Source organism: Coregonus lavaretus (genome assembly GCF_964263955.1).
Source record: "Coregonus lavaretus genome assembly, chromosome: 39".
NCBI lineage: Eukaryota > Metazoa > Chordata > Actinopteri > Salmoniformes > Salmonidae > Coregonus > Coregonus lavaretus.
Window position 1 is genome coordinate 5,325,819 of NC_140026.1, and position 25,274 is coordinate 5,351,092.

General features: G+C 44.8%; 1 protein-coding gene and 1 pseudogene across 2 annotated transcripts; both read left to right on the forward strand.

The window, feature by feature from the left end:
- Positions 1-722: 722 nt before the first annotated feature.
- On the forward strand, positions 723-11,587 carry LOC311112665 (zinc-binding protein A33-like; annotated as a pseudogene). The gene is made up of 5 exons: positions 723-1,181; positions 1,281-1,347; positions 1,545-1,780; positions 2,368-2,457; positions 11,213-11,587. The product of its transcript is annotated as a zinc-binding protein A33-like (transcript).
- Positions 11,588-13,896: 2,309 nt separating this feature from the next.
- On the forward strand, positions 13,897-17,975 carry LOC311113136 (zinc-binding protein A33-like). Its single transcript, XM_084156293.1, has 7 exons — positions 13,897-13,992; positions 14,411-14,994; positions 15,071-15,166; positions 15,397-15,630; positions 15,751-15,898; positions 16,005-16,031; positions 16,169-17,975. Exons 2-7 carry the CDS (start codon positions 14,413-14,415, stop codon positions 16,747-16,749), a joined length of 1,668 nt encoding a protein of 555 aa, XP_084012419.1. The 5' UTR covers positions 13,897-13,992; positions 14,411-14,412; the 3' UTR covers positions 16,750-17,975.
- The last annotated feature ends 7,299 nt before the right edge of the window (positions 17,976-25,274 follow it).

Below are 25,274 nucleotides of genomic sequence, written 5' to 3' on the forward strand. Positions count from 1 at the left end.
GTGGGCGGCCCTCTCTTGGCAGGTTTGTTGTGGTGCCATATTCTTTCAATTTTTTAATAATGGATTTAATGGTGCTCCGTGGGATGTTCAAAGTTTCTGATATTTTTTTGTAACCCAACCCTGATCTGTACTTCTCCACAACTTTGTCCCTAACCTGTTTGGAGAGCTCCTTGGTCTTCATGGTGCCGCTTGCTTGGTGGTGCCCCTTGCTTAGTGGTGGTGCCCCTTGCTTAGTGGTGTTGCAGACTCTGGGGCCTTTCAGAACAGGTGTATAAATACTGAGATCATGTGACACTTAGATTGCACACAGGTGGACTTTATTTAACTAATTATGTGACTTTGAAGGTAATTGGTTGCACCAGATCTCATTTAGGGGCTCCATAGCAAAGGGGGTGAATACATATGCACACACCACTTTTCCGTTATTTATTTTTTAGAATTATTTGAAATAAGTAATTTTTTTCACTTCATCGATTTGGACTATTTTGTTACATTACATGAAATCCAAATAAAAATCCATTTAAATTACAGATTTTAATGCAAAAAAATAGGAAAAATGCCAAGGGGGATGAATACTTGTGCAAGGCACTGTATACTGCCTGCTTTATGGCCTGCATCTCACAGGTCAGATATCACAGGTTGGACAACGATCCCAATGTCAATAAAGTGTTACAGAACACTGCAATGTAAAATGTGACTGTGCATGGTCTTCTCTGCCAGTAATGGCTTTCCTTGCAGGAAATAATGGAAATCTGGCAGAGGAGCAGGTCCACTGTTCCATCGGTCTGGACGTGTTCACCAACCCTGTCTCCATCCCGTGGACATAACTTCTGCCGCTGCTGCATCCTAGACTACTGGAGGACCACCGCCCTGTTCCAATGCCCCATGTGCAAGAAGACCTTCTTCAAGAGGCCTGACATTAGCATCAACACCGTCATGAGGGAGATCACAGAGCAATTCAAGGACATCAGGGTTAGCAACGCAGAGCATCTCCAACAGCAGGAGCTCAAAGAGGAACGTGAGCGACAAAAGAAGATGGAGGAACAGAAAAAGATGGCGCAGGAGGAGAAAAAGATTGAGCAGGAAACTAAGAAGAAAGAACAGCAGGATCTGGTTCAAAAGCAGCAGAAACTTCTTCAGGAGCTGAGGCTGAATCAAAAGATGCAGAAGCTACAGCTGCAGCAAATGACCAGCCAGGAGCCAGAGAAATGAATGGATTCAAAACCAGAGGAAAAGCCAGAGGCACCACCAGCCCTTGCTCTGCCCTCTCCACCCCACAGCCCCTGGGGCGAGGTTTCTTGTGATGTCTGCATGGGCGATCGCGTGAAGGATGTCAAGTCCTGCCTGGTGATATTCTTATTGGATTTGTTTGTTGTGTTTTGGATAATATATATATTTTATACATGTATTGTGTGTTATATTTTGATGATGATGAAGACTATTGTTATAATTGCTTTAAAAAAATCAATTTCAAGTTTTTGTTTGTTCTGAAAAGCCCTATACAATTGTAATAATTTATAATGATTATTATTAATTATTCTTAGATGTGTCTGACGTCGTACTGTGAGGAACACATGAAGAACCACAACACCCGCTTCACTAAGCACAAGCTGATTGAACCTGTGGCTAACCTGGAAGATAGAATGTGTCCGAAGCACGAGAGGCTCCTGGAGCTCTTCTGTAAGAAGGACCAGATGTGTGTGTGTGTGTGCTGTGCACTGAGACGGACCACAGAGCCCACTACACTGTCCCTGTGGAGAGGGAGTGGTCTGACAAGAAGGTGAGAGGAATTCCCTAGACTTGAGGTTAAATCCTGACATCCAATTTTCTCTTAGTCATGCATTGATGTCAGTGAGAGACTGGAAGTTATGATTTGCCCTGTGCAAAGACTATACTGTACTGAATTGGAATTCATTGAATTGGTTTATACATTTAAAAGACATAGCAACTCTTCTGATGTCCAGGCCTGATACACGTAGCATGGAAAGCAAAATAGTCTAGTCTAATCTTGACGTTGCATCACATTATGGCCAGAAGATTTCAGACATCTATAGTCAACTACTAATAAAACCGACATACAGTGATTGCCATTGAGGTTGTAAAATTAACTTTCAGAAGAGGTGAAATGTATTTGGTACATAAATACACCAATAAAACACTATAGTTTGTGAGGCCTAGCCCTAGATTTTGTTGAAAGAGAATAGGCCGCCTACCCTGAATTCCAGTCTGCTTGTGCTATCATGCCAACTCCTTGTCGGTCATTGTCAACATGTTCAACATGTTGTGTAAACAGATCTGGGACCAGGCTATAGACTGCCTACTGTAAGATGAATTAACTCTCACCTACATTTTCCACATCATGCTCAGCTGAAGAAGACAGAGATCGATGTACAGCAGATGATCCAGGAAAGACTGAAGAAGGTGGAGGAGATCAAACATTCAGTGGAGCTGAATAAAGTGAGTTATTTGGCTGTGACGAAAATGGCACCCTATTCCCTACATTGCGCACAACTTTTGACAATACGGGCCCTGGTCAAAAGCAGTACACTACAGTATATAGGAAACAGGGGTCATATACATGCTCCAGTTGTCAAGTCGACAGTTGTGATTTGTACTGTACAAGAGATTAAATCATATACAGGGTTAAAGGGATACTTCGGGATTTTGGCCAAAAATACAGTCAGATGAAGAGTCCGAGTCAGAGGAACTCGTGGATACCGTTTGTATGTCGAATATGAAGGAAGTTAGAGGTACCGTAGTTTCGTGAGCCAATGCTGACTAGCGTTAGCTCATTACGCTAATGCTCGTTAGCAATTGAACTAGTTGGCCACTTCCTTCAAACTGCACGCAGACATAAAATGGTATCCACATGTTCATCTGACTGGGGAAGTAGATAAAGGGCCTCGGTGCCAAAATCCTGAAGTATCCCTTTAACAACCAGGGTTAACATAATACACTGATGGATTCTAGGATATAATTTTGCTTTGAACATCGGCCCAATGTGGGGAGCAGGGTTGACACAATACATGGCTGTTGGATTTTGTAGGGTAGATCCGTCTTTTAGCTTCAAAGTATTTTCCTAACTTTATCGAGATGTAGAAAAACACACAATCTAAATGTATCCTTCTCAGGCAACCTAATGGTCATCTGACAGAAGGTGTGGAACTCAGCCATAAAGGCAAAAGAGTCTGTGGGCGGCTGCATCCCAAACGGCACCCTATTCCCTATGTTGTGCACTACTTTTCACCAGGGCCCTGGTTGAAAGTAGTGCACTTATTAGGGAGTAGGGTGTCATTTGGTATGCACACTGGACCTCTTGGCAGGGTTGTAGAGTGTTAACTTTATTGATGTGCTTACTACAGGACATTAGACAGAATACTGTAATATACCACTACTGCTGCTCAAGAAATTGTGAATGTCATGGATACATTAGAACTAGTAGATATATTGAGGCTTAAATATCCTAATCTAGTGAGATATGCATGGCGGAGACTCAATCAAGCTAGTCGTCTTGACTCCTTTCTTATGTCATTCTCGTTGGCACCAAAAGTTTAAAAAGTGTTAATAGGGGACAGAATGCGGTCGGACCATCATATAATTGGCATATACATTACTCTTAATGAATTTCCACGTGGAAATGTTGTCACGCCCTGGCTCTGGGGACACTTGTATGTTGAGCCAGGGTGTGTATGTTCTATGTGTTTTTGTTCTATGGTGTATTCTATGGGTGCTATTTCTATGTTGGCCAGAGTGGCTCCCAATCAGAGGCAACGAGTGTCAGCTGTTGCTGGTTGTCTCTGATTGGGAGCCATATTTAAACTGTCTGTTTTCCCGTTGGTTTTGTGGGATCTTGTTTCTAGTTGGTTTGTGTTAGACCGTGAACTGTCACGTTATCGTTTGTTGTTTTGGTTTAATATCGCTAAATAAAGAGTATGTTTGCCTGCAACGCTGCGCCTTGGTCCTCCTCTGTTCCCGACGAACGTGACAGAAGATCCCACCAAAACTGGACCAAGCAGCGTGTCCAGGAGCCATCGCCAGGGGAATCGCTAGCAGATCTCCGTGGCAGCCTCGACTGGGTCAAGCCTAATGAAGAGCAGAGAGGGTGGACTTGGGAACAGTGGAGGAAGAGTCTCGACTGGGTCAAGCCAAATGAAGAGCAGAGAGTTGGGTGAGAACTATAGAGGCCTGGCCCACGGGGAGGAGAGACCCCCAGAAATTTTTTAGGGGGGGGCTCACGACGGGGCAGCAGGAGGCCGCGATGGAGCGGTCCAGCGGGTGTGCAGAGGAGGCCGCCAGGTTAAGGGGGCCACTGGTCACAGAGGAGAGGGAAAGTGTGGAGGCATGGCGAGAGGTACTGGGGTGTGTTACCAGTCCGGTCCGGCCCGTTCCTGATCCCTGCATAGGGCCAGTGGTGTGTGTCCCCAGTACGGTCCGGCCTGTTCCTGTTCCTCGCATCGTGCCTGTGGTGCGCGTCGCCAGCCCGGCCCGGGCTGTTCCTGCTCCCCGCACCGAGCCTATGGTGCGCGTCGCCAGCCCGGCCCGGCCTGTTCCTGCTCCCCGCACCGAGCCTATGGTGCGCGTCGCCAGCCCGGTCCGGCCCGCTCCTGTTCCCCACACCAAGCCAGTGGTGTGCGTCGCCAGCCCGGTCCGGCCCGCTCCTGCTCCCCACACCAAGCCAGTGGTGTGCGTCGTCAGTCCGGCACGGCCCGTGCCTGTTCCCCACACCAAGCCAGTGGTGTGCGTCGCCAGCCCGGTCCGGCCCGTGCCTGTTCCCCACACCAAGCCAGTGGTGTGCGTCGCCAGTCCGGCACGGCCCGTGCCTGTTCCACCGGTGCCGGGTCCGGCACCAGTCAGCTGCTTCACGCCGGAGCTAGAGCAATCCGCTCCACCAGTGTGCAGTCCAGCTCCGGTCAGCGGGGCCAGACCGGACCAGGGATACTTTGGGGGGTTGGAGAGGGAGTGGGGATCAGGCCCGGAGCCGGATCCGCCGCCAAGGCGGAGTGCCCACCCGGTCCCTCCCCTGTGGTATTTAGTTGACGCGGTCGGAGTCCGCGCCTTTAGGGGGGGGTACTGTCACGCCCTGGCACTGGGGACACTTGTATGTTGAGCCAGGGTGTGTATGTTCTGTGTTTTTGTTCTATGGTGTATTCTATGGGTGCTATTTCTATGTTGGCCAGAGTGGCTCCCAATCAGAGGCAACGAGTGTCAGCTGTTGCTGGTTGTCTCTGATTAGGAGCCATATTTAAACTGTCTGTTTTCCCGTTGGTTTTGTGGGATCTTGTTTCTAGTTGGTTTGTGTTAGACCGTGAACTGTCACGTTATCGTTTGTTGTTTTGGTTTAATATCGCTAAATAAGGAGTATGTTTGCCTGCAACGCTGCGCCTTGGTCCTCCTCTGTTCCCGACGAACGTGACAAATGTAATCAAAGCCTTTTGGATGATATCTTGTTTTTTAACTAGGACAGAGGAATTTATAACTGTTTTTTTCCGACATAACATGGGTACAGCAAATCCCCTTATTGTATAGGACACCTTTTAAATTTGCCTTTAGAGGCCATGCAATTCAGTACTCATCTCTAAAACAAAAGCAAATTAGGTCAAAAGAGTCCATACTAACAAAGGAAATAGAAGGTCTAACAGAACAGATAGCAATAAAAAATGTAACATAGAGGCTCAGAATAAATTAGATGAAAAACAAAAAGAAATGGAGAAACTTATTCAAGAAAGATCAAGTGTAATATATTATAAAAAATTAAGCAAACTGAATGGAATATGGGGAAAAATGCACCAAATTATTTTTTAATCTTCAACATAGGAATGCTACCAAAAAATGATTTACTGAAACTGGTTGCAAATGACTGAGTCACCCATGATTCACCAAATGATATTTTGAAGGAGGAAACAAAGTACTTTAAGCATATATTTTTGTTTCAGTCGCCTCCATCTCCTCTAACTGAAGCTAATTGTAGAGATGTTTTTTCTATTGATAATGTAAAATTAACAGCCATACAGAAAGATTCATGTGAAGGTGCAATTACAGAGGAGGAACTTCTGGATGCAACTAAAGACTCTAAGTCCAGGAAAACTCCAGGGTTGGATGGCATACCAGTCTACTATTCATAGCAGACTTCGAAAAGGCATTTGATAAAGTATGACTGCGGTTTATATACAGTGGGGAGAACAAGTATTTGATGCACTGCCTATTTTGCAGGTTTTCCTACTTACAAAGCATGTAGAGGTCTATAATTTTTATCATAGGTACACTTCAACTGAGAGAGACGGAATCTAAAACAAAAATCCTGAAAAACACTGTATGAATTTTAAGTAATTAATTTGCATTTTATTGCATGACATAAGTATTTGATACATCAGAAAAGCTGAAATTAATATTTGGTACAGAAACCTTTGTTTGTAATTACAGAGATAATACGTTTCCTGTAGGTTTTGACAAGGTTTGCACACACTGCAGCAGGGATTTTGGCCCACTCATCCATACAGACCTTCTCCAGATCCTTCAGGTTTTGGGGCGGTCGCTGGGCAATACGGACTTTCAGCTCCCTCCAAAGATTTTCTATTGGATTCAGGTCTGGAGACTGGCTAGGCCACTCCAGGACCTTGAGATGCTTCTTACGGAGCCACTCCTTATTTGCCCTGGCTGTGTGTTTCGGGTCGTTGTCATGCTGGAAGACTCAGCCACGACCCATCTTCAATGCTCTTACTGAGGGAAGGAGGTTGTTGGCCAAGATCTCGCGATACATGGCCCCATCCATCCTCCCCTCAATACGGTGAGGTCGTCCTGTCCCCTTTGCAGAAAAGCATCCCCAAAGAATGATGTTTCCACCTCCATGCTTCACGGTTGGGATGGTGTTCTTGGTGTTGTACTCATCCTTCTTCTTCCTCCAAACACGGCGAGTGGAGTTTAGACCAAAAAGCTCTATTTTTGTCTCATCAGACCACATGACCTTCTCCCATTCCTCCTCTGGATCATCCAGATGGTCATTGGTAAACTTCAGACGGGCCTGGACATGCGCTGGCTTGAGCAGTGTGACCTTGCGTGCGCTGCAAGATTTTAATCCATGACGGTGTAGTGTGTTACTAATGGTTTTCTTTGAGACTGTGGTCCCAGCTCTCTTCAGGTCATTGACCAGATCATTGACCAGGTCCTGCCGTGTAGTTCTGGGCTGATCCCTCACCTTCCTCATGATCATTGATGCCCCACGAGGTGAGGTCTTGCATGGAGCCCCAGACCGAGGGTGATTGACTGTCATCTTGAACTTCTTCCATTTTCTAATAATTGCGCCAACAGTTGTTGCCTTCTCACCAAGCTGCTTGCCTATTGTCCTGTAGCCCATCCCAGCCTTGTGCAGGTCTACAATTTAATCTCTGATGTCCTTACACAACTCTCTGGTCTTAGCCATTGTGGAGAGGTTGGAGTCTGTTTGATTGAGTGTATGGACAGGTGTCTTTTATACAGGTAACGAGTTCAAACAGGTGCAGTTAATACAGGTAATGAGTGGAGAACAGGAGGGCTTCTGAAAGAAAAACAAACAGGTCTGTGAGAGCCGGAATTCTTACTGGTTGGTAGGTGATCAAATACTTATGTCATGCAATAAAATGCAAATTAATTACTTAAAAATCATACAATGTGATTTTCTGGATTCTTGTTTTAGATTCCGTCTCTCACAGTTGAAGTGTACCTATGATAAAAATTACAAGTAGGAAAACCTGCAAAATCGGCAGTGTATCAAATACTTGTTCTCCCCACTTTAAATACCTGTCAATTTATGGAAAAATCACCCTGATTAACTCTTTAGTATTATCCCAGTTTACCTATTTGCTTATGGTTTTGCCTACGCCTAGCAAACAGTTTTTTAAATTATATGAGAAAGAAATATTCCATTTTATTTGGAACGGCAAGCCAGACAAAATTAAACAGGCCTATTTTATATAATGAATATGAATTCGGAGGACAGAAATTATTAAATCTTAAAGCATTAGACCTATCACTAAAAGCTTCAATCATACAAAAGTTAGACTTAAATCCGATCTGGTTCTCTTTCTATTTCTAAAACAAGCCATAGAAAGTTGGTTGCAATTTCAAATGAATCCTCCAGAAACGACAGAGCAAATAATGCAACAAATATTGTGGTTAAACTGAAATATACTATTTGATAAAAAACCTTTATTTTTTTTGACAAAAAAAAAAAAAGAAAGTATAATCTTCATAAATGATATCATCGGTAGAACTGGTGGAGTTATGTCGCACATGCAGCTAACAAAAACATATGGAAATGTCTGCTCTACCCAAAATTACAACCAAATAATTGCAGCATTACCGCAAAAATGGAAGAGGAAAGTGGAAGGGGGAAAAAGTAAGGAACTTGTCTGTCGGCCTTGCATTATAGAACATAATTGGTTAAAGAAATCTGTGATGAATAAAAAAAGTATAACAGTTTCATTTAAGGACCAAAGGTTTGACAGCCGTCCCATATAGATTGCAAAATTGTTGGGAAGAGATGTTTGACGTACCGATTCCATGGCATCGTGTTTATGAACTGATACGCAAAACGACGCTGAATTCAAAACTTAGAATTTTTCAATTTAAATTATATAAAATTCTTGCTACCAATAGAATGTTATTTATATGCGGGATACAATCTTCCCAGCTCTGCAGATTTTACTGTGAAGAGACAGAATTAATTGTTTTGGTACTGTCCATTTGTAGCTTGTTTTTGGACATAGGTCCAAGAATGGCTATAGGATTGCAATATTTACCTGGAGCTAACCCTGCAGATAGCATTACTGGGTGATCTGAAAAGTCATAGTCAATCGATCAATAATAATACTTTTAGCAAAAATGTTTATTTTCAATTCATAATCTGTAGAAACAATGAGAATAGAAAGGTTCAGAACTTTTGTAAAACATCACAGTACAGTTGAAAAATATATGGCAAATAGAAATCCAATATGGATGGTGTTAAGAGATAGATGGGTGGGTGGTGTTGAATGGAGTTGAAGGATGGGACTAATAACAACTAACAACAACTAATAACAACAAGGTAACTAATAATGTAAGCATACTGTGTCCATAAGTATATAGGTTGTAGGTTGAGAGCTTTTGTGAAAGAGCACAGTTAGAAAGATATGGCATACAGAAGCTAAACGGATGGACATCATGAAAATGATCGGAGAGGTTGAGGGTAGAGGAAGTTCAGGAGTATAAACAAACAAAATATAATTATTGTAAAATGTATATAGTATGTATACGCTGGAAGTAGAGGCCTAAACATTGTTGTTCACTAGTTTACTCCAATTAGGGAAGGGGTGGTGGAGTTGGAAAGTAATAAAGGGAAATATATATTTTTTAAAAGGATATGTATGTATGCATGTATGTATGTATGTATGTATGTATGTATGTATGTATGTATGTATGTACAGTGAGGGAAAAAAGTATTTGATCCCCTGCTGATTTTGTACGTTTGCCCACTGACAAAGACATGATCAGTATATAATTGTAATGGTAGGTTTATTTGAACAGTGAGAGACAGAATAACAACAAAAAAATCCAGAAAAACACATGTCAAAAATGTTATCAATTGATTTGCATTTTAATGAGGGAAATAAGTATTTGACCCCTCTGCAAAACATGACTTAGTACTTGGTGACAAAACCCTTGTTGGCAATCACAGAGGTCACACGTTTCTTGTAGTTGGCCACCAGGTTTGCACACATCTCAGGAGGGATTTTGTCCCACTACTCTTTGCAGATCTTCTCCAAGTCATTAAGGTTTCGAGCCTGAGGTTTGGCAACTCGAACCTTCAGCTCCCTCCACAGATTTTCTATGGGATTATGGTCTGGAGACTGGCTAGACCACTCCAGGACCTTAATGTGCTTCTTCTTGAGCCACACCTTTGTTGCCTTGGCCGTGTGTTTTGGGTCATTGTCATGCTGGAATACCCATCCACGACCCATTTTCAATGCCCTGGCTGAGGGAAGGAGGTTCTCACCCAAGATGTGACGGTACATGGCCCCGTCCATCGTCCCTTTGATGCGGTGAAGTTGTCCTGTCCCCTTAGCAGAAAAACACCCCCAAAGCATAATGTTTCCACCTCCATGTTTGACGGTGGGGATGGTGTTCTTGGGGTCATAGGCAGCATTCCTCCTCCTCCAAACACGGCAAGTTAAGTTGATGCCAAAGAGCTCGATTTTGGTCTCGTCTGACTACAACACTTTCACCCAGTTCTCCTCTGAATCTTTCAGATGTTCATTGGCAAATTTCAGAAGGGCCTGTATATGTACTTTCTTGAGCAGGGGGACCTTGCGGGCGCTGCAGGATTTCAGTCCTTCACGGTGTAGTGTGTTACTAATTGTTTTCTTGGTGACTATGGTCCCAGCTGCCTTGAGATCATTGACAAGATCCTCCGGTGTAGTTCTGGGCTGATTCTGTGTAGTTCTCATGATCATTGCAACTCCACGAGGTGAGATCTTGCATGGAGCCCCAGGCCGAGGGAGATTGACAGTTTTTTTGTGTTTCTTCCATTTGCGAATAATCGCACCAACTGTTGTCACCTTCTAACCAAGCTGCTTGGCGATTGTCTTGTAACCCATTCCAACCTTGTGTAGGTCTACAATCCTGTCCCTGACATCCTTGGAGAACATTATGCTTTGGGGGTGTTTTTCTGCGAAGGGGACAGGACAACTTCACCGCATCAAAGGGACGATGGACGGGGACATGTACCATCAAATCTTGGGTGAGAAGCTCCTTACCTGAGCCAGGGCATTGAAAATGGGTCGTGGATGGGTATTCCAGCATGACAATGACCCAAAACACACGGCCAAGGCAACAAAGGAGTGGCTCAAGAAGAAGCACATTAAGGTCCTGGAGTGGCCTAGCCAGTCTCCAGACCTTAATCCCATAGAAAATCTGTGGAGGGAGCTGAAGGTTCGAGTTGCCAAACATCAGCCTCGAAACCTTAATGACTTGGAGAAGATCTGCAAAGAGGAGTGGGACAAAATCCCTCCTTAGATGTGTGCAAACCTGATGGCCAACTACAAGAAACGTCTGACCTCTGTGATTGCCAAGTACTAAGTCATGTTTTGCAGAGGGGTCAAATACTTATTTCCCTCATTAAAACAAAGGAGCTGATGGTGGACTTCAGGAGACAACAGAGAGAGCACGCCCCTATTCACATCGACGGGACCGCAGTGGAGAGGTGGGGGACAAATATGACTGGTTCCTAGGCGTCGCCAAGGGGTCGGTCAACAGGTAGGGGCGGATCGCCGTCAACTCCTCCCAGGGCTACTGAGCGCTGGCCATGAAGAAAGGTCAGGAGTATAGGGCCTCCACGACGCCGCCGTTACCGCTGATCCTTGACCCCAAGCCGAAGAGGGTCGGGGTGTACGTGGACTGTGAGGTGGGCCAGGTGTCGTTTTACAATGTGAGGGAGAGGAGTCATATCTATACGTTCATGGAGGACCGCTTTAAGGAGAAGTTGTTTCCCTTGTTTTATTTGTACTGTTGTGATAAACAGTCGGATACCATGTTGATCTGTCCGGCCAATAGCAAGACTCTGATCAAGCAATGCTGAGAGAGACTGCAGCTCTGAAAGACTGCAACTGTGAAAGACCACATTTATGTGTGCAGAAAATAAATTTACAAATTATCTTGGTAGAGAAACCGTGTTCAAATTATATACACAGTCCATTTAGAAAGTATTCAGACCCCTTGACTTTTTCCACATTTTGTTGCATTACAGCCTTATTCTAAAATTGATTAAATTGTTTTTTCCCCCTCATCAATCTACACACATTACACCATAATGACAAAGGAATTTTTGCAAATTTATAAAAAATAAATAACATACCACATTTATATAAGTATTCAGACCCTTTACTCAGTACTTTGTTGAATAATTTTTGGCAGTGATTACAGCCTCTAGTCTTATTGGGTATTACGCTACAAGCTTGGCACACATGTATCTGGGGAGTTTCTCCCGTTCTTCTCTGCAGATACTCTCAAGCTCTGTCAGGTTGGATATGGAAACGTCGCTGCAGAGCTATTTTCAGGTCTCTCCAGAGATGTTTGATCAAGTTCAAGTCTGGGCTCTGGCTGGGCCACTCAAGGATATGCAGACACTTGTTCCGAAGCCACTCCTGTGTTGTCTTGGCTGTGTGCTTAGGATCGTTGTCCTGTTGGATGGTGAACCTTCGCCCCGGTCTGAGGTTCTGAGCGCTCTGGAGCAGGTTTTCATCAAGGATCTCTCTGTACTTTGCTGACTTCATCTTTCCCTCAATCCTCCCAGTCCCTGCCGCTGAAAAACATCCCCACAGCATGATGCTGCCACCACGCTTCACTGTAGGGATGGTGCCAGGTTACCTCCAGATGTGACGCTTGGCATTCAGGCCAAAGACTTCAATCTTGGTTTCATCAGACCAGAGAATCTTGTTTCTCATGATCTGAAAGTCCTTTAGGTGCCTTTTGGCAAACTCCAAGGGGGCTATCGTGTGCCTTTTACTGAGGAGTGGCTTCCGTCTGGCCACTCTACCATAAAGGCCTAATTGGTGGAGTGCTATAGAGATGGTTGTCCTTCTGGAAGGTTCTCCCATCTCCATAGAGGAACTCTGGAGCTCTGTCAGTGACCATCGGGTTCTTGGTCACCTCCCTGAACAAGGCCCTTCTCCCCCGATTGCTCAGTTTGTCCATGCGGCCAGCTCTAGGAAGAGTCTTGGTGGTTCCAAACTTCTTCCATTTAAGAATGATGGAGGCCACTGTGTTCTTGGGGACCTTCAATGCTGCAGAAATGTTTTGGTACCCTTTCCCAGATCTGTACCTTGACACAATCCTACCTCTGAACTCTACGGAACAATTCATTCGACCTCATGACTTGGTTTTTGCTCTGACATGCGCTGTCAACTGTGGGACCTTATATAGACAGGTCTTTGACTTTCCAAATCATGACCAATCAATTGAATTAACCACAAGTGGACTCCAATCAAGTTGTAGAAACATCTCAAGGATGATCAATGGAAACAGGATGCACCTGAGCTCAATTTCAAGTCTCAAAGCAAACGGTCTGAATACTTATGTAAAGTTATTTCTCTTTTATAGTTTGAATACATTTGCAACAATTTCTAAAAACCTGTTTTTGCTTTGTTGTTATTGGGTATTGTGTGTCTATAAGGAAGAAAATGAATTTAATCAATTTGAGAATAAGGCAGTAACATAACAAAATGTGGAAAAGGGGAAGGGGTCTAAATACTTTCCGAATGCACTGTAGACTATTAAGCCCGAAGTGGCAGATGTAAATGTTGTAAACTTGTCCAGCCCCCCTATCCGCCATGTCAGGTGAACACTGTTGAAAAAGACTGCAACTCTGACAAACAACTCTGAAAGACTACAATTCTGTGTGCAGAAAATACCTTAACATATAATATTTGTAGGTTGGTAGGTAGTGTGGGTGTTTTTTCTTTGTGTTTTTTTTATGTTTGTTTTTCATGGCATATTTCCTGTTGGTTAAAATCTAGATTAAATATCAGGGTGAAGATGAATCTAACAGACATGGGTTTCATCCCAGGTCTAGAATTGAACGTGCCTTAAATGTATCTATGATGATGATAGTACTGTTTTCTAACTTGCACTTTAGCATTGCATGCCTATTTACATATTCAACTTACATTGTGAAAAAATATGCCAATGATTTTCAACAATTTGTCTTTGGTCCATGTCTTGTGAGATTTTGAAAGGTTTGAACACACTCAGCCTGAAAATGTAGGTTTCACGTGGGAATGTTTTTGTTTGAGAGTTTAAAGTTTGACTTTCAGCAAAATGATGTCACTCTGCTCCTCCCTCTCAAGCGTTCATCCTCCTCCCTTAGTAAAGGGAATACAATACTGTACTGTGTGTTTCGCTGTTGTCATTCTTGTGGTGCATTTTGAAAAGTGAGCCCAGACAAATCTCGCTATAGAATAAAAAATAACAAAAATTACAAGACAGGTATGTTATTTTGTCATACTTTTTACTTATTATGTTATTTTCGAGTTGTTGCTTTCTTACAAAAAGTGAAAGAAACTGATGTTTTTCATCTTGAGGTTTTGGTTAATTGGCTAGAGGTGTTTGGTTACATGTCTGTACAGTGAGTCACTCAACAGGGTGGAGACCAGTCTTATTATTGATTATATAGGTACAAACCTTTGCTTGCAGTGTAGTTCAGTTTTCTCTGCATTTTCTCTGTATAGTGCATGTACTTACATTTTCTACATATTTACATATGTATTTTCACTGTCATTGAGTTGAAGTAATTTCTTATGAACCTCATCAATACTGTGCTAAAGTATATGGGCAAAAGATACTTAAATTATATGGATGATTAAAGAGCCAGAATAATTTAATCATAACATATCTTCCCCCATAGAGATGTCATCATTGAATGTTGACAGCCGCCTTCTGCCAGAAGAGCAGTTCCTGTGCTCTATCTGCTTGAATGTGTTCACTGATCCAGTTACCACTCCTTGTGGCCACACCTTCTGCAAAGATTGTATTAGTGGACACTGGGATAACAGTGAGATATGCCAATGTCTAAAATGTCAGAAACGATTCTATGTGAGACCAGAGGTCTCCACCAACTCTGTGATAGAGGAGATCTCAGTGCATATCAAGAGGAGAAAACTTGATATACCAGAATGCTTAGTTGCCCCTGGGGAGGTTGCTTGTGATGTTTGTTCTACAATAAAGCTCAAGGCCCTGAAGTCCTGCCTGGTGTGTCTGACCTCTTACTGTGAGACTCATCTGGAGCCTCATCAGAGAGTGGTGAATCTGAAGAGACACAAGCTGATCGACCCTGTGGAGAACCTGGAGGACAGGATGTGTAAGAAGCACGAAAGAGGCCTGGAGCTGTTCTGTAGAACTGACCAGACATGTGTGTGTGTTTTGTGTACTGAGACGGACCACAAGTGTCACAATACTGTACCCATTGAAGAGGAGGGAGTTAAACAAAAGGTAATACATTTGTATTAAAAAATGTTCTATCGTTATTTTTAATTTCCTTCATGCATAATTTATGAATTGTCCACAGGCTGAGCTTGGGTCCACTAAGTCAGAAGTGCAGAAGATGATTCAGGACAGACAATCAAAGATGGAGGAGATAAAACGCTCAGTGGAGCTCAGCAAAGTAAGTTCTGACAAAAATAAAACATGTTACACTACCACACTGGATTACCATAATGTTTATTTAGCCAGTGGGAAAATGTGTATACATTTTTTAAAAACCAAAATCGATATTATTCAATCAATTAATCAGATGGCAGGTCTCTTCAATATTCAAGCAGTTTACAGTACAGTATTAACCCAATATTCTGCTTTTGAAATAATTAACTTGAAATGTAATCTTTTTTTCATTAGAAAAGTACTGAGAAAGAAGTGGAGGACAGTGACAAGCTTTTCACTGCACTTTTACAGTCTATAAAAAAAAGGAGAACTAAGCTTGTCAAGGTAATAGAGGAGAGGCAAAAAGCAGCAGAGAGGAGAGCTGAAGGGCTCGTAAAAGAGCTGGAGCAGGAAATCACTGAGCTACAGAGGAGAAGCACCGAGTTGGAGCAGTTCTCACACACTGAGGATCACCTCCACCTCCTACAGGTCAGTGTCCCTCTGTCATCAACGGGTTAGGGTTAATCTATATCATCAATATACTGTAAATGCATGAACCGAAAACTCGCTGAACTCATTAGATAATTATGAAATGTTTTGGGGTTGTAGAGTTTGCCGTCCCTTCACACCCCTCCATCTACTAAGAAATGGTCCAGGGTCAGTGTTAACACTGATCTGTGTGTGGGGACTTTGAGAAGAGCCTTGTCTCAAATTGAGGAGAACATAAGAGGAGAACTAAAAGTTCTTACAGAAATAGGTAAGATTTAATTTTGACTAATCTTTTTTAAAGAAGCATTTTCACAAATCTGTCCTATTATATTCTGTCTGGATTGTTTAATGATGTGCTGTCTATTTTCTTACAGAACTCACAAGAATGCAAGAGTTCAAAGGTGATATAAATTGGATTTTTTTTGAAAATGATAACGAAGTAAATGATCATTAACAACTATGATATGACCCATAATTGTGTTATAAGTTGTGCAAATTGTATCTAACTGATATATTGGCTCATATCTCTGCTCCTCAGATGAAGTCACTCTGGACCCCAACACTGCAAATCGTTGGCTACAGCTCTCTGAAGGCGGAACGCGAATAAAGTATGCCAAAACAGCCCAGACGGTGTCTGACAATCCAAAGAGATTTGACTACTACTCAGCGGTTTTAGGAGAGAAGGGCTTCAACTCTGGACGCCATTACTGGGAGGTCCAGGTGGGCGTGAGTGGGAGGTGGGAGGTCGGCGTTGCCATGAGGGCCGTCAACCGGAAGAAGGCAGTTCAAAAGAATTCACAACATGGCTTCTTTGTTCTGTCAAAGAGTGGATACTTGGAGTATGAGGCTCGTTCTTCACCCTCTACCACCCTCAATCTGAGCCCCATGCCGAGAAAAGTTGGCGTGTATGTGGATTACGAGAAAGGGCAGGTGTCTTTTTATGATGTGCTGGCAAAGTCACACCTCTACTCATTTCTTGGCCTGTCCTTCACCAGAAAACTTTACCCGTACTTTTACCTCTACAGCATGAAAAAGAAGTCTGAGTCGCTGGTCATTTACATCGATTGGATAAAGAAGTACAACGACCATTTGAGGACTCTGTCCAATACCGCAAAGTGAAGATAAACTCTCCATAAAAGGCCAGATACTCAATATTGCACAAAATTAAATTACTTGGCACAGCTCACTAGTCTCTTCTAATGTAATACAATCCTATATAGTGTGTATATATAATGTTTTTCCTCATAACAAACAATGGTAAAAGTTATCAAATGAAAGAATATATAAAGTTGTTATGTTGTCATCAAATGTGTGTGTGAAATTCTGCTGTATTTACAAGTTTCAAACATTTTTGCATTTGTAAGATTTGCAAGAGGGGAAAGTACAATTGATGACAGTAAACAAGGAAAGAACAACTCCAGCAGCATCAACTAGTATTTGAACCCAGGCCTGCTGTGGCCGTGCCTTGATTGTATCTATGATTATAACAGTACTCTTCTCTGCCTTTTCCTTTAACATTTTAAGCCTATTTGCATATTCAACCTACTCTCTCAGATGCGTACTGCATACTATGTAGAAACACTGACATAGATTTTCAACAATAAATGTATGCGTATGCTTGTCTTTTCTCCATGTCGTGTGAGATTGTTATCATAAAGTATGAAAATCCTACACCTCAAACTAATTATGCGGGATTCACCTGTGAACATTTCCAGTGAGCGTTCTAAGTTTCATTTTCAGTGAAATTATGTAATATGTACTCATCCTTCTCCTTTCTAAAAGGAACAGCATGTATCTTCTAGTGAGCGAGTACGGTAGGTGTGTGTGTGTGTGTGTTTTCTTTCTTGTCCTGATGATTTCTGTCTGCGTTTGAGAAGTGAGCCGTGCCAAATCTAGCTAAAGAAAACATACAAAACAGGTAGGCCTAAGTTTTTTGTCTTTTTACTTTTGTACGATGAAGTGAAAGAAACTGATGTTCAACTTTAGGTTTCGGTTAATTGGCAAGAAGTGTTGGGTTACATGCATGTACAGTGAGTCACTGTCACGCCCTGGCTCTAGGGACTCTTTTAAGTTGAGCCAGGGTGTGTAGAGTTTATGTTTTGTGCTCGTTGTGTCTAGTTTAGTTTTTGTATATCTATGTTGGCCGGAGTGGTTCTCAATCAGAGGCAACGAGTATCAGCTGTTGCTGGTTGTCTCTGATTGGGAACCATATTTAGTCAGGTGGTTTTCCCACAGTGTTTGTGGGTTCTTGTTCCATGTTGGTTTGTGTATTGCACCTGTGGACGTCACGTATCGATTTGTTGTTTTGTTCGTGTATCATTTAATAAATAAGTATGTTCACCTTCCACGCTGCGCCTTGGTCCTCTATATCCGACGATCGTGACAGTCACTCTCAACAGGATGGAGACCAGTCTTATTATTGAAGATACAGGCACTAGCCTTTGCTTGCAGTGTAGTTCAGTTTCATCTGCTTAAAATGTTGTGCATGTACTTTTTTTCTATACATATTTACATGTGTATTTTCACAGTAATTGCGTTGAAGTCATTTCTTATCAACCTAAAGTAGGATATATGGGCTAAATGTATATGGACTCAAAGTATATGGATGATTCAAGAGCCATAATAATTTAGTCACAGTAACATATCTCCCCCATAGAGATGTCATCATTGAATGTTGACAGCCGCCTTCTGCCAGAAGAGCAGTTCCTGTGCTCTATCTGCCTGAATGTGTTCACTGATCCAGTTACCACTCGTGACCACACCTTCTGCAAAGCCTGTATTAGTGAACACTGGGATAACAGTGAGATATGCCAGTGTCTGAAATGTCCGAAACTATTCTACGTGAGACCAGAGGTCTCTACCAACTCTGTGATAGAGGAGATCTCTGTGCATATCAAGAGAGAACTCGATATACCAGAATGCTTAGTTGCCCCTGGCGAGGTTGCTTGTGATGTTTGTTCTACAAGAAAGCTCAAGGCCCTGAAGTCCTGCCTGGTGTGTCTGACCTCTTACTGTGAGACTCATCTGGAGCCTCATCAGAGAGTGGTGAATCTGAAGAGACACAAGCTGATCGACCCTGTGGAGAACCTACTCCACAGGGAGTACTTATTATATAAATACTTATTTCCCTCATTAAAATACAAATCAATTTATAACATTTTTGACATGCGCTTTTCTGGATTTTTTTGTTGTTATTCTGTCTCTCACTGTTCAAATTGTCAAGGTGTGCTGAATGTGGAAGGTGCGGGAATCAGACGCAGGACACAGAAGCTTCGTACAACAGTCTTTAGTGGTGAAATACGAGCAAAAGTGCCCGGAGACGAGCGATACGCACACAGGCGTAAACAAACAGGAAAAATTACATAAGCGCACGGAAAGTGCGAAAACCTCTCCTAAACCACAAGGAGGGAAAAACAATACCGACACGTAGACAGGACGCTCAATAACAAACAACACATGACTAAAAAAAGGAGAACTTATAGGACACATAATCAACGCTAACTAACCACAGGTGTACAACAATCAGACAAAAGCAAACGAACATAGAAACATACAACGGTGGCAGCTAGTACTCCGGGGACGACGACCGCCGAAACCTGCCCGAGCAAGGAGGAGGAGCAGCCTCGGCAGATTACGTGACAGTACCCCCCCTTGACGCGCGGCTCCAGCCGTGCGCCGACCCCGGCCTCGGGGACGACCAGGAGGACGCGGTGCAGGGCGCGTAGGGTGACTACGGTGGAACTCAGTCAGGAGAGACGGGTCTAGGATGTCCCTCCTCGGCACCCAGCACCGCTCCTCCGGGCCGTACCCCTCCCACTCCAAGAGATATTGGAGACCCCCCATCCGACGTCTCGAATCCAAAATGGATCGAACTGTGTACACCGGAGCCCCCTCGATGTCCAATGGGGGCGGAGGAGTCTCTGCTATCTCACCTTCCTGGAGTGGACCAGCTACCACCGGCCTGAGAAGAGACACATGGAACGAGGGGTTAATATTCTTATACTCAATAGGTAGTAGTAACCTGTAACACACCTCGTTCAATCTCCTCAGGACTTTAAAGGGCCCTACAAACCGCCGACCCAGCTTCCGGCAGGGCAGGCGGAGGGGTAGGTTTCTGGTCGAGAGCCAGACTCGATCTCCAGGTGCGTACACCGGCCCCTCACTGCGGTGGAGATCGGCGCTCGCTTTTTGTCGATGGATGGCCCGCTGCAGATGGACGTGTGCAGCGTTTCACGTCTCCTCCGAGCGCCTTACCCACTCATCCACCGCAGGGGCCTCGATCTGGCTCTGATGCCACGGTGCCAGAACCGGCTGGTAACCTAACACACATTGGAAAAGGGTTAGGTTGGTGGAGGAGTGGCGAAGAGAATTCTGGGCCATCTCTGCCCAGGGAAAATACCTCGCCCACTCCTCCGGCCGGCCCTGGCAATACGACCTCAGAAACCTACCCACATCCTGGTTCACACGTTCTACCTGCCCATTACTCTCCGGATGGTACCCCGAGGTAAGGCTCACCGAGACCCCCAGGCGCTCCATGAACGCTCTCCAGACTCGGGAGGTGAACTGGGGACCTCGATCAGACACTATATCCTCGGGTACCCCGTAATGCCGGAAGACGTGGGTGAATAGTGCCTCAGCGGTCTGCAAGGCAGTGGGAAGACCTGGCATTGGGAGAAGACGACAGGCTTTAGAGAACCGATCCACAACGACCAGTATGGTGGTATTCCCCTGAGAGGGGGGAAGGTCTGTAACAAAGTCCACCGAGAGGTGAGACCAGGGTCGTTGTGGAACGGGCAGGGGTTGTAACTTACCCCTGGGCAGATGTCTGGGCGCCTTACACTGGGCGCACACCGAACAGGAGGAGACATAAACCCTCACATCCCTGGCTAACGTTGGCCACCAGTACTTAGCGCTAAGGCAGTGCACTGTCCGGCCAATACCTGGATGTCCAGAGGAGGGTGATGTGTGAGCCCAATAAATAAGTCGATCCCGAACCTCGAGCGGAACGTACGTCCGACCCACCGGACACTGTGGAGGGCTAGGTTCGGTACGCAACGCCCGCTCGATTTCAGCATCGACCTCCCACACTACCGGTGCCACTAGACAAGACTCTGGCAGTATGGAAGTGGGCTCAACGGACCTCTCCTCTGTGTCATACCGCCGGGACAGGGCGTCTGCCTTACCGTTCTGGGACCCAGGGATATACGTGATTTTAAATACAAACCGGGTTAGAAACATGTTCCACCGAGCCTGGCGAGGGTTCAGTCTCCTAGCTGCCCGAATGTACTCCAGGTTATGGTGGTCAGTCAAAATGAGAAAAGGGTGTTGAGCCCCCTCAAGCCAATGTCTCCACACCTTTAGGGCTTGAACCACGGCTAACAGCTCCCTGTCTCCTACGTCATAATTCCGCTCCGCCGGGCTGAGCTTTTTAGAGTAGAAAGCACAGGGGCGGAGTTTAGGTGGCGTACCGGACCGTTGTGATAGCACGGCCCCTATACCGGCCTCAGACGCGTCTACCTCTACCTGAAATGGTAAGGCGGGATCCGAATGCGCAAGCACTGGAGCCGAGGTAAACAGGGCCTTCAGTCTCCCAAATGCCCTGTCCGCCTCCGCTGACCACTGCAATCGCACTGGACCCCCCTTCAGAAGAGACGTTATGGGAGCTGCCACCTGTCCAAAACCCCGGATAAACCTCCGGTAGTAATTCGCAAAACCCAAGAACCGCTGCACCTCTTTCACGGTGGTTGGGGTTTGCCAATTACTCACGGCTGACACCCGGTCAATCTCCATCTTCACCCCTGACGCGGACAACTGATAACACAGAAAGGAGACAGACTCCTGGAAAAACAGACATTTCTCTGCCTTGACATACAGGTCGTGCTCCAACAGCCTACCCAACACACGACGCACCAGGGCTACATGCTCGTCTCGGGTAGGCGAGTAAACCAGGATGTCATCTATGTACACGACCACACCCTGCCCCTGCATGTCCCTGAAAATTTCATCCACGAAGGATTGGAAGACTGAAGGAGCATTCATCAACCCGTATGGCATGACGAGATACTCGTAATGACCCGAGGTGGTACTAAATGCCGTTTTCCATTCATCGCCCTCCCTAATGCGCACCAAGTTATACGCGCTCCTGAGATCCAGTTTCGTGAAGAAACGGGCTCCGTGCAATGACTCCGTCATGGTCGCAATCAGAGGGAGTGGATAACTGTACTTCACAGTGATCTGATTAAGACTACGGTAATCTATGCACGGGCGCAACCCTCCATCCTTTTTCTTCACAAAAAAGAAGCTCGAGGACGCAGGAGAAGTGGAAGGCCGTATGTATCCTTGTCTTAGAGATTCGGCTATGTAAGTCTCCATAGCCCGCTTTTTTTACAAGTGCCAAATCCTCATATTCAGTGGGAATGCGCAGTGAGGACACCTGGTTTGGACTCTCCACCGAGGTCGCCCCCACGGAAACACCCAAACATCTCCTCTCACACTGGGCAGACCACTCCTTAAGAGCCCTCTCTTGCCACGAAATAGAGGGATCATGGGTACTCAACCAGGGAATACCCAGCACCACCGGATACGCAGGAGAGTCGATAAGATATAACTGGATAGTCTCCTCATGACCCCCCTGCGTACACATCCTAAGTGGCGCTGTGACCTCCCTGATCAAACCGGATCCCAACGGACGGCTATCTAGGGCATGAACAGGAAATGGGATGTCAACAGGAAGTAGGGGAATCCCTAACTCTAAACAAAATTTACGATCAACAAAATTCCCAGCTGCGCCTGAATCTACTAGCGCCTTATGCTGGGAATGAGGTGCAACCTGTGGAAATCGCACAGGTATACAGAAGTGCACAACAGAGAGCTCTGGGTAAGTGGGACGCCTACTCACCTGGAAGGACTCCCCAGTGCAGGGCCTGCCGTCCTCTCCCCTAGGAGACCCTCCCCAACACCTGGCCGCGGTGTGTCCTCCACGGCCACAGTTGGTGCAGGGGATGGCCCCCCACGTGCTCCTTCCCCTCTTCTCTCTAGCGCCAGCACCCCCGAGCTCCATAGGGCTCGGCTCGGAGGTGCTGGAGGGTGGAATGGACGAACCCCACTCGGAACGTCCGCGGGTGGCCAGCAGGGTGTCCAGCCGGATGGACATGTCCACCAGCTGGTCGAACATGAGACTAGTATCCCTGCAGGCCAGCTCTCGACGGACGTCCTCCCGAAGACTACAACGATAATGATCGATGAGGGCCCGCTCATTCCACCCTGCGTCCGCCGCTAGAGTCCGGAACTCCAGTGAAAATTCCTGGGCGCTCCTCCTCCCCTGCCGGAGGTAGAATAGACGCTCCCCCGCCGCTTTCCCCTCAGGTGGATGGTCGAACACAGCCCTGAAGCGGCGGGAGAACTCCGCGTATGTGATCGTGGCGGCGTCTATCCTCCTCCATTCGGCGCTGGCCCACTCCAACGCCTTGCCGGTGAGACAGGAGATGAGGGCGGAAACGCTCTCGTGTCCCGAGGGCACCGGGTGTACGGTGGCCAGGTATAGTTCCACCTGCAGGAGGAACCCCTGACACCCGGCAGCGGTACCATCATACGCCCTCGGGAGTGAGAGCCGAATCCCACTGGGTTCCGGAGCTTGGATGGGCGGACTGGCCGATGGTGATGGCAAGGTAGGGGGAGATGTGGGTGCCCCTCTGTTCTCCCAACGGTGGAGAGTGTTTATTAAGTCCTGAAGGGCGGTCCCGATGCGGTTGATCTGTTCGTTCTGCTCGCGAACGCGCTCCTCCAGGTACTCGGATGCTAGTGCTGTTCCTGCTGATTCCATCTTGGTGTGTTATTCTGTCAAGGTGTGCTGAATGTGGAAGGTGCGGGAATCTGACGCAGGACACAGAAGCTTCGTACAACAGTCTTTAGTGGTGAAATACGAGCAAAAGTGCCCGGAGACGAGCGATACGCACACAGGCGTAAACAAACAGGAAAAATTACATAAGCGCACGGAAAGTGCGAAAACCTCTCCTAAACCACAAGGAGGGAAAAACAATACCGACACGTAGACAGGACGCTCAATAACACACAACACATGACTAACAAAAGGAGAACTTATAGGACACATAATCAACGCTAACTAACCACAGGTGTACAACAATCAGACAAAAGCAAACGAACATAGAAACATACAACGGTGGCAGCTAGTACTCCGGGGACGACGACCGCCGAAACCTGCCCGAGCAAGGAGGAGGAGCAGCCTCGGCAGATTCCGTGACACAAATAAACCTACCATTAAAATTATAGACTGATCATTTCTTTGTCAGTGGGCAAACGTACAAAATCAGCAGGGGATCAAATACTTTTTTCCCTCACTGTATGAGTGTATAATGTTAAAAATCCAGACAAAATAAAAATAAAAATCTTTATTTTGCATGTGTAAGATTTGCTAGACGGGAAAGTACAACAAGACCAACTCCACTTTAGGACATGTTTATTAGAATAGGTGTGGTAAGTAAGCTGCAATACTGTATGTTTATAGTCCGAATGTATCTCTCCTTTACCGACAGTACAAGGTGTGTCTTCACCCTTGTGATTGGCAGAGGAGATCACCAATGAGTGTGTCACTTTACAGCCCACTTGCTGTGCCACTGAAGGCCTAGGACTTGACTTGATATTATCTGCCTTAAAGGGCTGGCAGGTGACATTAGCTTATGATTATATTTTATTATTATATGAATATCACTAGTATTAATACATTAAAGTATGAATATAATACTTTTCATTGCTGTGGTTTTCTACACTGTGGTGTCATGCTGTATGTGGCCGTAGAAGGAGCGCTACACTAGGAGCTAGAGACAGATATAGCTGCAGAGGTGCTCAAAGTACGCTGTCATCTAACGGGTTGAATAAAGAGAAACAATACCTAAAAAAAAATGCATTTTATATTGAGGTTTTGATTCTGATTATTTTAGGCTATCTGGTATTAGTGCATGAGCCTAAACTTTAGGGCTTATCTGTACATGCCTACACAGCCAATCACCAAATAATGCTTTTGTGATTGGGCAGAAAAAGTTATCAGTCCATGGTGGCAATAGGAACATTGTCGAAGTTTAATTCAATAAGACAAAAGCTGAGAAAGGAGAGTTGAAAATATAGAGAAGGGAGGGCTACAAAAGTAAAAGTAATGTTTTTAAATGTTTTGGTGAAGTGGTGAAAGAGGATGATAGCAGTGCCAGCAATGTTATGTGTGATGATTGAGGAACTATACAAATTCGACAGTCAGAAGATGGGATCTCAAATAAATCAAATCAAATATTATTGGTCAAATACACATATTTAGCAGATGTTATTGTGGGTGTAGCGAAGTGCTTATGTTCCTAGCTCCAAGAGTGAGGTAGTATCTAACAATTCACAACAATACAGTAATCTAAAAAGTAAAAGAATGGAATTAAGAAATATATACAGTTGAAGTAGGAAGTTTACATACACCTAAGCCAAATACATTTAAACTCAGTTTTTCACAATTCCTGACATATAATCCTAGTAAAAATTCCCTGTTTTAGGTCAGTTAGATCACCACTATTTTAAGAATGTGAAATGTCAGAACAATAGTAGAGAGAATGATTTATTTACAGGCAATGAACAGCATTTTTACGTAG

Excerpts from the sequence above, each read along its gene's own strand:
- LOC311113136 (XM_084156293.1), top strand. The coding sequence starts at position 14,413 with ATGTCATCATTGAATGTTGACAGCCGCCTTCTGCCAGAAGAGCAGTTC. Across the intron at positions 15,631-15,750 it reads ATCACCTCCACCTCCTACAG|AGTTTGCCGTCCCTTCACAC; the intron begins GTCAGTGTCCCT and ends TTGGGGTTGTAG. Across the intron at positions 15,899-16,004 it reads AAAAGTTCTTACAGAAATAG|AACTCACAAGAATGCAAGAG; the intron begins GTAAGATTTAAT and ends ATTTTCTTACAG.